We start from the raw sequence: 12813 nt of genomic DNA, 5'->3' as shown, positions 1-12813 counted from the left end.
TCTAGTTACAACCATGCAAGAAGCAGTCATACAAATGTAGAGTGTTGTCCATTACATAATCTGTCTATCAGACCATAGCCAAATGACCTAGTTTGTCAGTTACCCTCTTTATGGCGTTTAATTTAAACGAGCCAGGTCTTTGTTGCAGACAACCCAAGTTAAACCAGTCTGTAACTTTTAGCCACAGCTGAGCCAATGACAGAGCACGATGTGATGTGTCTTGCCTTTTTGTTGACCAGTAGCCAGTTGGGCTTGTGAAGCGGTCTGAAGCCGACAGAAACCTGCTGCGAGTTGGAGTGCAGGAGCCCCCTTGTGGCCACTGAAGACCCATAATACTCCATGGTGCTGCGACTCTGAAACATCATGACACAACCTTTTGGTACAGATTGTTATGATCAACAGTGGTATAAAGTAAGTACACTTACTTAGGACTGTACTCAAGTACAATTTTGACAGACTTGTACTGGACTTGTACTGGACATGTTCAATGTTTTTGCTACTTAGTACTTCTACACTACAATTCAAGTTAAATGGTGTACTTCTACTCACTACATGTATTTTAATAGCTTTAGATTACTTTACAGATGTGGATGAATGATGTGAAATATAATCAAGTGTTAAATCAGACTTTAGTTCCACCTGGAGTAAATCCAAAAGCTACCCTGCAGTATACAAAGTCATTCAGACTAGCTGCACCTTTACCAGCTTTTGATAACACTTTAATGATCTATCATTATAAAACATGTCATCTATTATTCTGAAATGGACCAATCTGCAAAATGACTACTTTTACTTATTTAGATGCTAATACTTTTGTACTTTTACTTGAGTAACCTTTTAAATGCAGGACTTGTACTTGTAACAGAGTATTCCTATTTCTTACACACTCAAAGTTATACTTTGACTTAAGTACAAAATCTGAGTACTCCTCCCACATCTGATGATCAAAGTATTCATATAACTTTTTAAATGTCTAGGAAAGACTGACCGTCCAATCAGAATTGAGGAGGTCAGCATCAGACAGATACTCGCTGGCTCGGTCCATCATCCTCCACCTCGGAGAAGAAGTCCAGGTAGTTCTGGTGGAGGTACAGTCTGAAGAACTCCCCGGACATGTTGTGAGCGCTCAACAACAAACTGAACGAAGAGATAAAGACAGAAGTGTTATTAGTGTTTGAGCATGCCGTTTGTTATCTGTGAAAGCTAGTAAACAAACTGTGTGTGCACCCTCAGGGTCTACGAGTAACGCTTCTCTGTGATGATGAGACAGGTGAGAGGGTAGAGGGGGGTCCAGGGGGACTCTCGACCACTTCAACATCTTCCTGTTTCCCTCCTGGTGATGACAAACACACAAACTATTTGACAACACTGACAGAAGCTATTTGAATCATCAAACTGCATCTGTGCTACCTGGGGTCCTTATAAACAAAATGTCCACCCTTTTTAAATGGTCATTAAGTCCTTTTATTATTATATACTGTTTTATTTAATGTATAGGTTTTGATTCATATAATTTATCTTAGAGTTTTATTAGGGACATTTATTATAAGGTTTTGATAATTATTTTTATTTTATAGGTTTTTATATTTTGTTGCATTGATTCATTTTTGTCTTTGTTCGATGATGTTGCTGCATGTTAAAGGTCTTAGCGTCTGATCTGAAGGGAATTTCTTCTTCTCTGTTTTCCTTTGTAATGTGTGCCATGCTGTTAAAGCACTTTGAGCTGCACCTGCTGTATGAAAAGTGCTACATTTATTTATATAAAGCAGGATTTCAGATTCATTCTGATTCATGAAGAAATAATAATAATTATTATTATTATTATAGCTACAGCTTTACTTAGCTGGCTCACTGATTTGTGTTTCTAAAAACAAAGGAGAAGATGGTTCAGGCTGTTACACACACTCCTGGTTAGGAGACACTTGTATGGAAACAGGGAGATATGACCCACGTTTGCAGTGCAGGATCTTCCCCAGAGCTCTGAACAGGAACAGAGAAGCATCTTTCCCTCCAATAGCCTGCTCCTCTTCCTGATCCCTTTTCTGTTTAGACCTCTTCTTCCTCTGGTTTGTTCTGGAAACAGCTTTGCCCAGTGATGTCCCCTGTCGGTCCTTCCTCAACAGCCCCTTTTCCAATGACGTGTCTGGAAGGTTACAGCAATGACAGAACCTATACATGTCAGTTGATTAGACAACCACGATGTTGAGTGCACGTATAAACTCCCGACCCCCCCCCCTCCGGTGTGGTGCGTGTATTATCCGCTGACCTGGGAGCGAGGAAAACTGGAGGCTGTTGATGGCACTGCGAACATCTCCTGAGCTTCCTGAACACAGCTTCTCCAACACTGCCTGGTCAGGGACGCACATCCTTCCCCCGCTCTGCTTAGAACAATGGGAAAGTACAGTGTTAGAAAACCTAAAAACTCGTACCAATATGATTCATATACTGCAAGGCTTCCTTTCACCTTGCCTGCCTCCAGGGTGGAAATCCGAGAGAGGACCTTCATCATTGTGGTTGGAGCCACCGGATTAAAACTGGAAACAGAGAGCACACAAAATAATGTTCAGAGGAATCCTTTAGATCAGCGCTTTTCAAAGTGTGAGGCGCGCCTCCCCAGGGGGGCACCAGAGAGCTTCAGGGGAGGCGCAGCGTGAGAAGAAAATTACGAGAAACAGTCAAATCTCGCTAGTTAAGCTAACGAGCGGCAACATGGATCCATTTTTTGTGAAGTTACCTAAAGTGAGAGAGGAGACAGCGTCTGGCAGAAAACGGAGGAAGTATGACCACGATTATTTGAAGCTACGATTTTCATGGACCGATCCTGGCAAAGGCAGACTGGCCATCTGCGTGTTCTGGAGAATCACAGAACGGCCACTCGTCAGCAGGCCGTTGACGGCCGGCACAGCCCTTTATTTTAATTTTAATAATACTTACTTTGATCAAAAGCAAGAACCGGTCAAGGCTGCAGCCAGAGGATGATCTGCGTATATTCCTGACTACATTGCATCCCCGCATCCTGCGCCTGTGCGCTTCAAAGACGCAGACTCATTGTTCCCACTAAAGTAGGGCTGAGTGTAATGAGGAGGCAAAGTTGACGTTCAGTGTTTTGCCGGGAGCATATAAGGATTTATCCACGATGCTGAAAATGTTAAAAATGTTTAAAACATAAAGATAAAAAGGTTTGAAAAAGTTATTGTTTAATGTTTTAAGGAGGTGACGCTACTCAGCCAATCAAATCGGTGCAGTCAGTGAGTCAGCACGATAGATTCAAACACGGAGACGAGACAAGAAGAGAGAAACAGTCGGAGTCATTTCAAATGGAGTGCTCAAAAAAGAGAAAGGTAGACAGCAACAACAGAGCATTTAATTACATTTTTTCTTACTCCAGTAAGAACTCTTTGAAATGCAATGAAATGAGTGAAAATTAACTTGTTAAATCAGCTGTGTCATTTTCACTCTACTGCTCAGTTTCAGTGGTTTTTATAAAAAGACAGTTTTATTTGGCCACTACTTAGTAGGTGTTATTACCTACAGTCAATTCAACTCTTGATTTTTCGCAGTCTGACAAAAAAAGGCATGGGAGGGATTTTGTCCCTGGAGTCACTGATTTGCTTTTAAACAGAGGTATCCATGTAGGAAGAGCAGAGTTACACTGTGATACAAATAACTGCAAAGCAGAAAGGACTGTTTATAATATCATTTATAATATATAAGTGACTGAAAATAGCATTTGAGAGTGAGGAGCAGAGGTCGCGTTAACCGAATATATTCTGTCTATGACGGAATTCTGTTGACAATGACGGAAAAATCTGAAAGCAGTCCGTCATTTTGACGGATTAGAACAAACTCAGAACAGCGCAGCAGGGCTCCGGTGTTATCCCCTTATGTCGTTTCCAGACCTAACTATGCCGTACAAATCATTGAAATCTCTGGGAGTTTATGCTTTGCGCTGTGGCGCGCTCCCGCGAGGTGCAGTGGGCATGCACAACACAGCAAAACACCGGCGCTAATATTTCAAGAACCCCCCCGTTGACAGTTCACGAGCGTGCTCTTCCGCCCCCCCCCCCCCCCCCCCGTCAGTTTTGTAAAGACCGACGGGTAATAATGGATTTTGACAGAAATGATACGATCCTGTCCGTCAAAATGACGGGAAGCGAAAAATGCTAGTGCAACCTCTGGTGAGGAGTACGTTTCTGTTGTCCTGATGGAACTAGGGTACACCTCAACAGGTGTCCAGTAAATCAGAAGGCTCATACAAAGACACAGACAGCCATTCACACGCAACAGGCAATTCAGAGTCGCCAATTCACCAAACACATGTTTTTGGACTATTTTGCCAAAACAAGATTATTTGTTTTTATACGCTCATCCCCACCTCTACAACCGTCCCTCCTCAGTCCACAGCTGGGATTAAACTGTGTCTAACCTGATGCTGCTGATGTCCAACTCCTCCTGGATCTCTTTGGGGAAAACATGGCGAGAGCTGCTGTCTCCGCTCAGACTGTCTGACACTATGAACACCAGGGGACACCGACTGGTCTTCACAAAGCGCCTGAAAGAACCACAGCAGGACACAATCTCACAAAAAGAGCAGGGAACACAAGGTGACACAGATCATATAGCACATAGAACTACTACCAAACACAATTACTAATACTATGTTTGTAGACCGAGCCGGAAATTAGCATCACAAGGACAAAAAGCAATGACATTTTTCAATTGGATTATGGAATATTGCAGAAAATAAGATCTGTGGCAAATACACGTTTATGATACTTGCATGTTTTAATAGTTGTAGCTTAAATGCAAAAGCCATAAGTAAAAAGCTAACGTTATTATAACAACCTACCACACACACACACACACACACACACACACACACACACACACACACACACACACACACACACACACACACACACACACACACACACACACACACACACACACACACACACACACACACACACACACACACACACACACACACACACACACACACACACACACACACACACACACACACACACACACACACACACACACACACACACACACACACACACACACACACACACACACACACACACACACACGAAAAACATCCACTTGTTGACTAATTTCCGGGTATGGGACTAATTTCAGCTCCACTCTTTAAATAGACACCTGATAGACTAATGTGTGTCCTTTAGGAAGTATTTTATAAAAAGGCACTCAATTCCTAATGCTGAGGAACAAATGTCTCCAAGATGGCAAGAAAGGTTTCAAGCCCCCTATAATTCCCATTTTACACTGAAATGAGGGCAATGAAAGCTGCAAAGTTAAACAGCAGTGCTGGAGTTTCTGTGTGAAAGAAGTGCACTGTTTAAACTCACCTGAGGATATCGTGCAGGCTGTCAGGCTGCCTGTAGAACTGGTTTGGGAAATCCTGAGGAGGGACATGTGAGTGTCAAGTGTTGTCTCAGGTGTGTGAAAAGAGATCTAAACAAAGCAGCTTTACAATAATCACTGAAATAGATAAAGGCTTCCAGGAAAAAATTGAGAATATGCCGAGGAGGAAAATGAGGAAGAGCTCATTGATTACAATCTAGTTTGTAAATAAATTACTATTCGTCACAATTATTGACGAATGCTCCTGTGCCAGTGGTTACAATGGGAGGGCCAGTGGATTGTTTCCCTTAATGTCTACCCCTGCAATGCATCTGGTATTATCAGATGGTACAATAAGAGGCAGAAGAGAGGTTAATACATGACAACAACAAAACATGAACAGAATATGAACAGTACAGCATTTGAACATATAACTGTCAGAGAGAACTTTAGTCTTTTTAAATACAGTGGAGCATGACAATGGGTAAGACTTTGAAAACCCTAACCAGTTGCATAGTTGGAGCTAAATACTTTAGCTTCAGGGATCATAAAAACTGTGGCAGCGCTGGTACAAAATAATGAGTGTTTAAATATGTCATCACGTCCAACAGGCATATGGCATACAACATGAGAAGTGCATAACAAAGAAAGACAGTTATAGAGACTCAGTTAAGCAAAACGCATCACAGGTGCATTAAACAAAAGAAAGGGAACAATGTCTTCAGTGTAGTACAAACCTCCACCAGTATGAACTTCCTGTCTGTAGCTCTACCATCACCAACCATCTTCAGGCACTTGTACTTGTTTGCTCGGAGAAGGAAGTCCTGGAACTGGGTTAACTGGGAGGTGAAGGACAAACCATTCGTCCTCCATTCTGATTTTTTTTTTAGAAATAGACACATCAGAAAAAACCTTGGCAATTCACACAATTGAATAAAACACACAGCACATCGCTTTAAATGCCAAAAAAATGTATATATTCAACAGTTCAAATTATGCAATATATATATATATATTTTTTCTTGGTACGGTCCACTCTCAATCCTTAGCAATAATCCACAAAACGTCTCAGTTTCAGTTCAACAAAAAAACGTCTTCCTTAAATACCTAGTCCCCCCCCACACCACCTTAAATGAATACAGATAAAACCTCTCTGAGGTGAATGATAATGGCCTGTATTGTTAGTGTGACAGTGACAGTGGTAGGGCAGGGGGCTTCCTCCTTACCATGCTGACTGCTGCTGTATGGCTCCTCGTTGGAGGGGTTAGTCCACTCCTGAACCCTGAGGTCCAGCTCCAGAGATAGAACCTTGACTGTGGCAGTCTTCCCACAGCCCGAGGGTCCCGTCAGCAGCAACACACCACCCTGCAACAGACACAGGTGGGAAGTAGTGAAGTACAAATACGTTGTGCTGTACTTAAGAAGATGTTTCTTGTATCAGTACTTTACTCTACTATTTACTTTTCTGACAACGTTTCACTTTACTCCTTATATTTTTTTAACGGACGGACAGACGGACGCTAGTGGTGGTGGTGCTAGTGAATTAATTACAGTTTTCCGCACTCTTGCGGGAATATCTCCGCAATGGTGCGAGCTTAAGTTTCACTTTCGATTGCATGATATAGCCCAGCGCAACACCTTCGTCAAACATGTTGCCACCTGTTTGTACCATTTTCAGGCGATCTGTAATCTGTTCTAGAAAAACGATGTGTTTTTTAGGATTTCAAGAAGCATATAGAACAAACAATGGATGTATTTTATGAACATGTATCCATGCTGAAAGTAGATTTAGATGTGTTCGGAGTGAGATAGAGATTATTATCTAATATATGCATCTGATGAAGCATTGCATGAAGTCTGTTGATGATCAGAGGCTGTTGTTGGGGCTGCATAAACGTTTTTTTATTTTTGTTTTGTAGGCAGACCATGCAGGCCTCAGAGTTAAACTTGGGCCTGCGACCATAGTTTTACTTTATTGTATTTTGTTTTGAAAATCTGAAAAATGTCTATGCAAACGTTATTATTAATAATAATAAATAATATAAAACAAGAGTATCGGTACTTCTAGTTGAGTGAAGGATGTGTGTACTTTTGCCATCTCTGGTAACAGAGAGCAGCCAAGCTACACCTGCACTTTGACCTCCACAAACAGAATGTTCATGTGTTTAGGTTATTGTAGCTCAGACGAAAAGGTCAGCTCTTGACACTTCTTGGGGTGCGTCTCACATCTCTTATTTTTCATTTCCTCGCTCCTCGGGCTCTGTATCACCGGAAGTTGATTTGTCTGCGCCATCTTGAGTACCGTCCCAGTGGCCTTATTTTTGCCGGAGGATCGAGGAGCGATAACGGAGGAGCAATAATCGAGGAACTACCAGACCATCCTCCGGTAAAATCCTAAGACAGAGTTTTGAGTTGTTTTTTTTAAAGATGACAGAGTCTTGGACTTTCGTTATGACTGTGAAGGGATTTCTACAGGGAGGGGGAGGTCCCAGGTCCAGAGCTAAGTCTTAGCTTAGTCCTGCTGCAGTAGCTTAGCATCAGCAGCACATTAGAATTAGCTTGTTTTGTTTGAAAGGAAGTAGAATATTTGGTAACTGAAATAATGAAAAGTTCAGTACCTTTGATGTGTTTGTGTGAACTTTTATCCAGCTCTCCACTTCCTCGATCTTCTTCTTGTGGACAGCCAGCTCAGCCTACACAAACAGACAGTTTAGAACAAACATTACAATTATTTAGCGGGCCTTATGGATTAAGATTTGAAATGTCTTCATTTGCCATATAGTTGGCCAAAAACATCTCAGTGTTGTAGCCAAAAAAAAATGTGGCTGTTAACTGCCTTTACAGAAAATGTACTGTAGCAGAAATGTTTTAATATAATGATGAAGAATATAATCATATCAGCCACCTATCGTTTTTGTAAGATATTGAGCTAATACTGTATTGAAAGTGTAATAGTGAAAATAAATTGCCAATGTGTTTAGAACAGTTGAGGAATTCACAGCAACTGTATCCCAATGTATTCACTGAGATCAGAACAAATGTAAAGAGTGAGCATGCTGACCTGTGAACGGGGCGAGTGTCTGTCCACCCAGGAGTCATCCTGGTCCCAGGGGGCGGGCTCTCTCAGCAGGGGGGGGTTTGGGGGCTCTGAGCGGCCTGCCTCTCCTGCCCTCTTCCTGGGCTTCTTTACCTCAGCCTTGGAGCTCACAGCCTTTCTCCTTCTGGACACAGCAAAGCTTTCTCCTGGCAATTCAGCGAAGGACGGGTCCACCCAGCGGTTCAGCTAATAGAGAATACAGTCAAAGCCAAGACACTTCATCAGAATCAGAATTCCTCTATTTGTCCTGTAATTGGAACATTTACATTATTACAACTTCAGAAGTATCGTGCAGATAAAGTGAAGGGAATAAAGTTAAATATAGAACAATTATTAAATCATAAAATGTCAAATAGGTAGACCATGTTGAATAAAAGTTTTTTTTTTTTTTTAAGTGACCATATAAATACAGAGAAAAAATGGTGTGAATTGCACCAGGGTATATTGTACATGTGTGTATTTTGCACACAGTTTAATATTAACAGGCAGTACATGGACATTGAAGGTGGATATCTAAAATAGATATACAATAGATCAACAGATCAATAGATTTATTTATTTAGCCTAACATCATTGATTCATAGACAGAAGCAGAAGTTAAATAACATTTCTCTGAAGGAGGGGGGGTTCTTTGTGTTCTCAGCGAAGAGCTGCTACATCTCCACTACAAGCCTAAAGGTACTCTGGTAAAAGTACCTTGTGATTCAATTGTTGCCATGAAAAAATGGGACAATGATAGATTAAGAAAGATAAATAATAGTGAAAGATTAGTGGGAACAAATATGAAATGAAGTATGGTTAAAATCCTTTTAAAGCAACCCATTGTAGGTAAATCCTTCGATATTCTATAGATATGAGGTATACATACAGTATAGGCAGTGGTGGAATGTAATAAAGTATATTAACGCAAGTACAGTATTTTCAAATGATGCTACCTATTGCTTCACCTTGACTGCATTCTGGAATCCAATACCTTTACTCCACTACAATCATCTGACAGCTTTAGTTACTTCATAGATTAAAACATATAATAAAGTTAGCTCCACCTTCAACAACTGTGATAAACACATTGATGCTACACATTAGTCAAGTCCTATGATTCTGAAATGGGCCATATGCAAAAACGAGTACTCTTACTTTTGGTACTTGATTATACTAATACTTGCATCAAAATACTTAAACTTGAATACAATTTTGAATGAATGACATATACTTGGAAAAGAGTATTTTTACAATTTAGTATTGCGACTTTTGCCAGAATAAAAGTTCTGAGCACTACCTCCACCACTACATGTACATATATACTCATAGCCAGTGGTGTAAATCAACTAAGAACATTTACTCAAGTACTGTACTTAAAAAGCAACTTCCAGGTTAAAGACACCTGTGAATAAATGTGTAGGAAAATGATGAATACACTAGATTTTCAAAAAAATATACAGAAATATACACGACAGTGACATCTGGCGTCTTTTTCGTAAGAAATGTTCACTTCTGCATAAAAAGCCTCGGCACGTGACCTCCCGCTTGTGACGTAACACGGGGGACACAAGGGGGAGAGCGGCCGGTGTAACGTATTAATAAACATGGATCCCAATGCTAGTTTCGACACAGAAGACACAGAAGAAGTTGAACATGAATATTCAAATGCATATGACGGACCACAACCTTATAATTATGAGCCTGCTAGGCGTCCAAGAGACCAGGAGCAGCCAAGGATTAGAATAAATAACGGCCATCGGAGAGAAATTGAGCTGTGGTGTGAGGAGAACCAGTGGAGAACTGGGCAGCTGTCTTGGTGAGTGACCGGCGTTAGCATGTTAGTTAACGTCAGTCACATCACAACATTGTAAAGTTAGCTATCATATATCAGGCTATAACTAAAGTAGCATTGATAATATAGTAACGTTACTGGCAGGACTGTTGATACTGATCCATAACAGAAACTAATGCGCAAGTATCAGCCGTATCTCGCGTTACCTAATGCAACTCCACACTACAGTGCTGTGTACCGGAGGAGAGACGCGAGATACGGCTGATCCTTGACGATCTGGCGGAGAAAGGTTGTGGAGCCTCCGTTGTAAATGGCTTGATGGAAAGCAGGTGTGTAGTCGGGGAGGGTGCACAGCTGATTGCAGCAGGTGAGTGGAGGTTGAGCCGGGAGCCAGGAGTGACAGCCGCCACGCACACACAAACAACACAGACAGGGGGAAACAAACAAACAAACAAACAAACAAACACAAAGGAGACGGCTGGAGCAGTACAGCCACCACAGCGTTACCTAATGCAACTCCACACTATGTCTTACGTTGCCGTATACCGGAGGGGAGAGAGAGAGAGCAGCGAAGGGGGGGGGGGGCGATAAGTAATACGGTTTCCTGATAAAGCTGTGGAGAGTATGTGCTGCAGGGAGGTGGATGCATAACGCACCCAGGAACTAACGCTAGCTCCGGTCCTTTTTACTGTGGACTCGATGTCCTGACAGGCTGGTATTTGTGCAACCTGCACAAACACAATACTGCACCATGATTACAAATGGTGAAATACAATGTAAAACTACCGAAAAATACCAGCTCCTTCAAACACAACCGCTCTACTCAACGCAACTCTACTATACTATACCCGCGGTCAGAGAGCGGAGATGTGTCCCGTGTGATGTAATATGACGCGTTTGACGTATGACCTTAAAAAAAAGCCGTTTTTAAGAGCAGAGCTCAAAATTGCTCCTTTCCCTCGGAATTCCTGCCCTTATGTCTCGTAAAACATATCAAATCCTGCATTCACTTTTTTAATTGAATTTTTCAAGCAAGTTTAAGTATAAATGTAGAAAAAATAAAAACCTGCATTAAGTACAATGTTGAGGTACTTGTACTTCACTTGAGTATGTTCATGTTATGCTGCAACGTTGACAATAATTATACAAACATGTAATATTTTTTTATTTGAAATGGGCCTTATCGGAAAATCAGTACTTTTACATTTTGTATTTAAAGTATATTTTGATGCAAATACTTTTGTACTTTTACTTTGAGTACATGTTTTTAAAGCAGGACTTGTACTTGAAACTGATTATTTGTACAATGTTTTTTTACTTTTACTCAAGCAAAAATATGTGAGTACTTTTTCCACCTCTGCTCAAAGCTCGCTTCTGTAAAACTAAACACACACATAATGTGATGTAATAAGAGGTGGGAGAAGTACTCAGATCTAATACTTGAGTAAAGGTAGAAGTACCAGAGTGTAGGAATACTCTGTTACAAGTAAAAGTCCTGCATTCAAAATGTTACCCAAGTAAAAGTGCAAAAGTATTAGCACCGAAATATACTTAAAGTACCAAAAGTCAAAGTAGTCATTGTGCAGATTGGTCCATTTCAGAATAATATATATGATATGTTTTATAATGATTGATAATTAAAGTGTTCTCAAAGCAGGTAAAGGTGCAGCTAGTTTGAATGACTTTCTATACTGCAGGATAGCTTGTGGATTTACTCCAGGTGGAACTAAAGTCTGATTTAATACTTGATTATATATCACATCATTCATCCACATCTGTGAAGTAACTAAAGCTATTGAGTACATATTAAAAGTACACCATTTACCTCTGAATTGTAGTGGGGTATAAATACAGAATAGCAAAATGGTACTTAAGTAAATGTGACCACTGCATGTACGTATACAGCTCGCTTCTGGAGAGCTAACCCCACACATAGTGTGATGTCAGGTACTGAAGAACTTACCTTGCTGGAAGCTGCTTTCTCTCCGCCGAAGAGTTTGTCCATCCTGCACCGTGCTGCCTCACATCGAGGCCAGCAGCTCAAGCATCACCTGCGACCCTGAACAGTGTGTAGTTGGTGGTGGAGATGCTTTTAGCTCGAGCTAACACAGGCAGCAAAACAATAAACACTTATATTTGTAGTACTAGTATACAGCATAATAAAAAGGTGGGTGGAGGTTTAAGGTTCTGTATTACCTTCTTATCGTTGTTATTGTGCTGACACACATATATTAACATATCCCCACACATCAGCATATAATGTTTGTATTAGCTACGACTACATTGTATTATATTTAAAAGTCTGGGGGTGTAACTACATCCACATGTGGACCGCAGAAGGTTGGATATGTAAGCTAACTAAGTTGTTAGTTTGTATACAGCCAATATAATATGTGTCTGAACTCACCTTGTTTCACCATGTGAAGCACACCCGTCTTTACCTTTTTAGGGTGAAATGAGAACTAAAGTTAATGTGTAAATCCAAGAGGGAGTACCGTAATATTACTAAATAGTTGCTGAGGCAAACTGAAGTGTATCTATTTAAACAATTTAAACTCCGGGGATACGTCAT

General features: G+C 40.8%; 1 protein-coding gene across 1 annotated transcript; it reads right to left on the bottom strand.

Moving 5' to 3' along the window:
* Window positions 1-6: 6 nt before the first annotated feature.
* Window positions 7-12804, bottom strand: rad17 (RAD17 checkpoint clamp loader component). Its single transcript, XM_079687214.1, is given in 17 exon segments — window positions 7-353; window positions 989-1045; window positions 1047-1133; window positions 1136-1137; window positions 1228-1291; window positions 1293-1333; window positions 1952-2143; window positions 2267-2378; window positions 2465-2534; window positions 4427-4552; window positions 5376-5428; window positions 6108-6244; window positions 6597-6735; window positions 7989-8063; window positions 8432-8653; window positions 12205-12300; window positions 12649-12804. Coding segments are annotated over 16 exon segments (1614 nt in total). The 5' UTR covers window positions 12247-12300; window positions 12649-12804; the 3' UTR covers window positions 7-158.
* Window positions 12805-12813: the final 9 nt, after the last annotated feature.

This window comes from Notothenia rossii (genome assembly GCF_949606895.1).
Source record: "Notothenia rossii genome assembly, chromosome: 6".
Classification (NCBI taxonomy): domain Eukaryota; kingdom Metazoa; phylum Chordata; class Actinopteri; order Perciformes; family Nototheniidae; genus Notothenia; species Notothenia rossii.
Note: the sequence above shows the minus strand (reverse complement) of the source record. Positions and strands in the feature narration are given on the sequence as shown.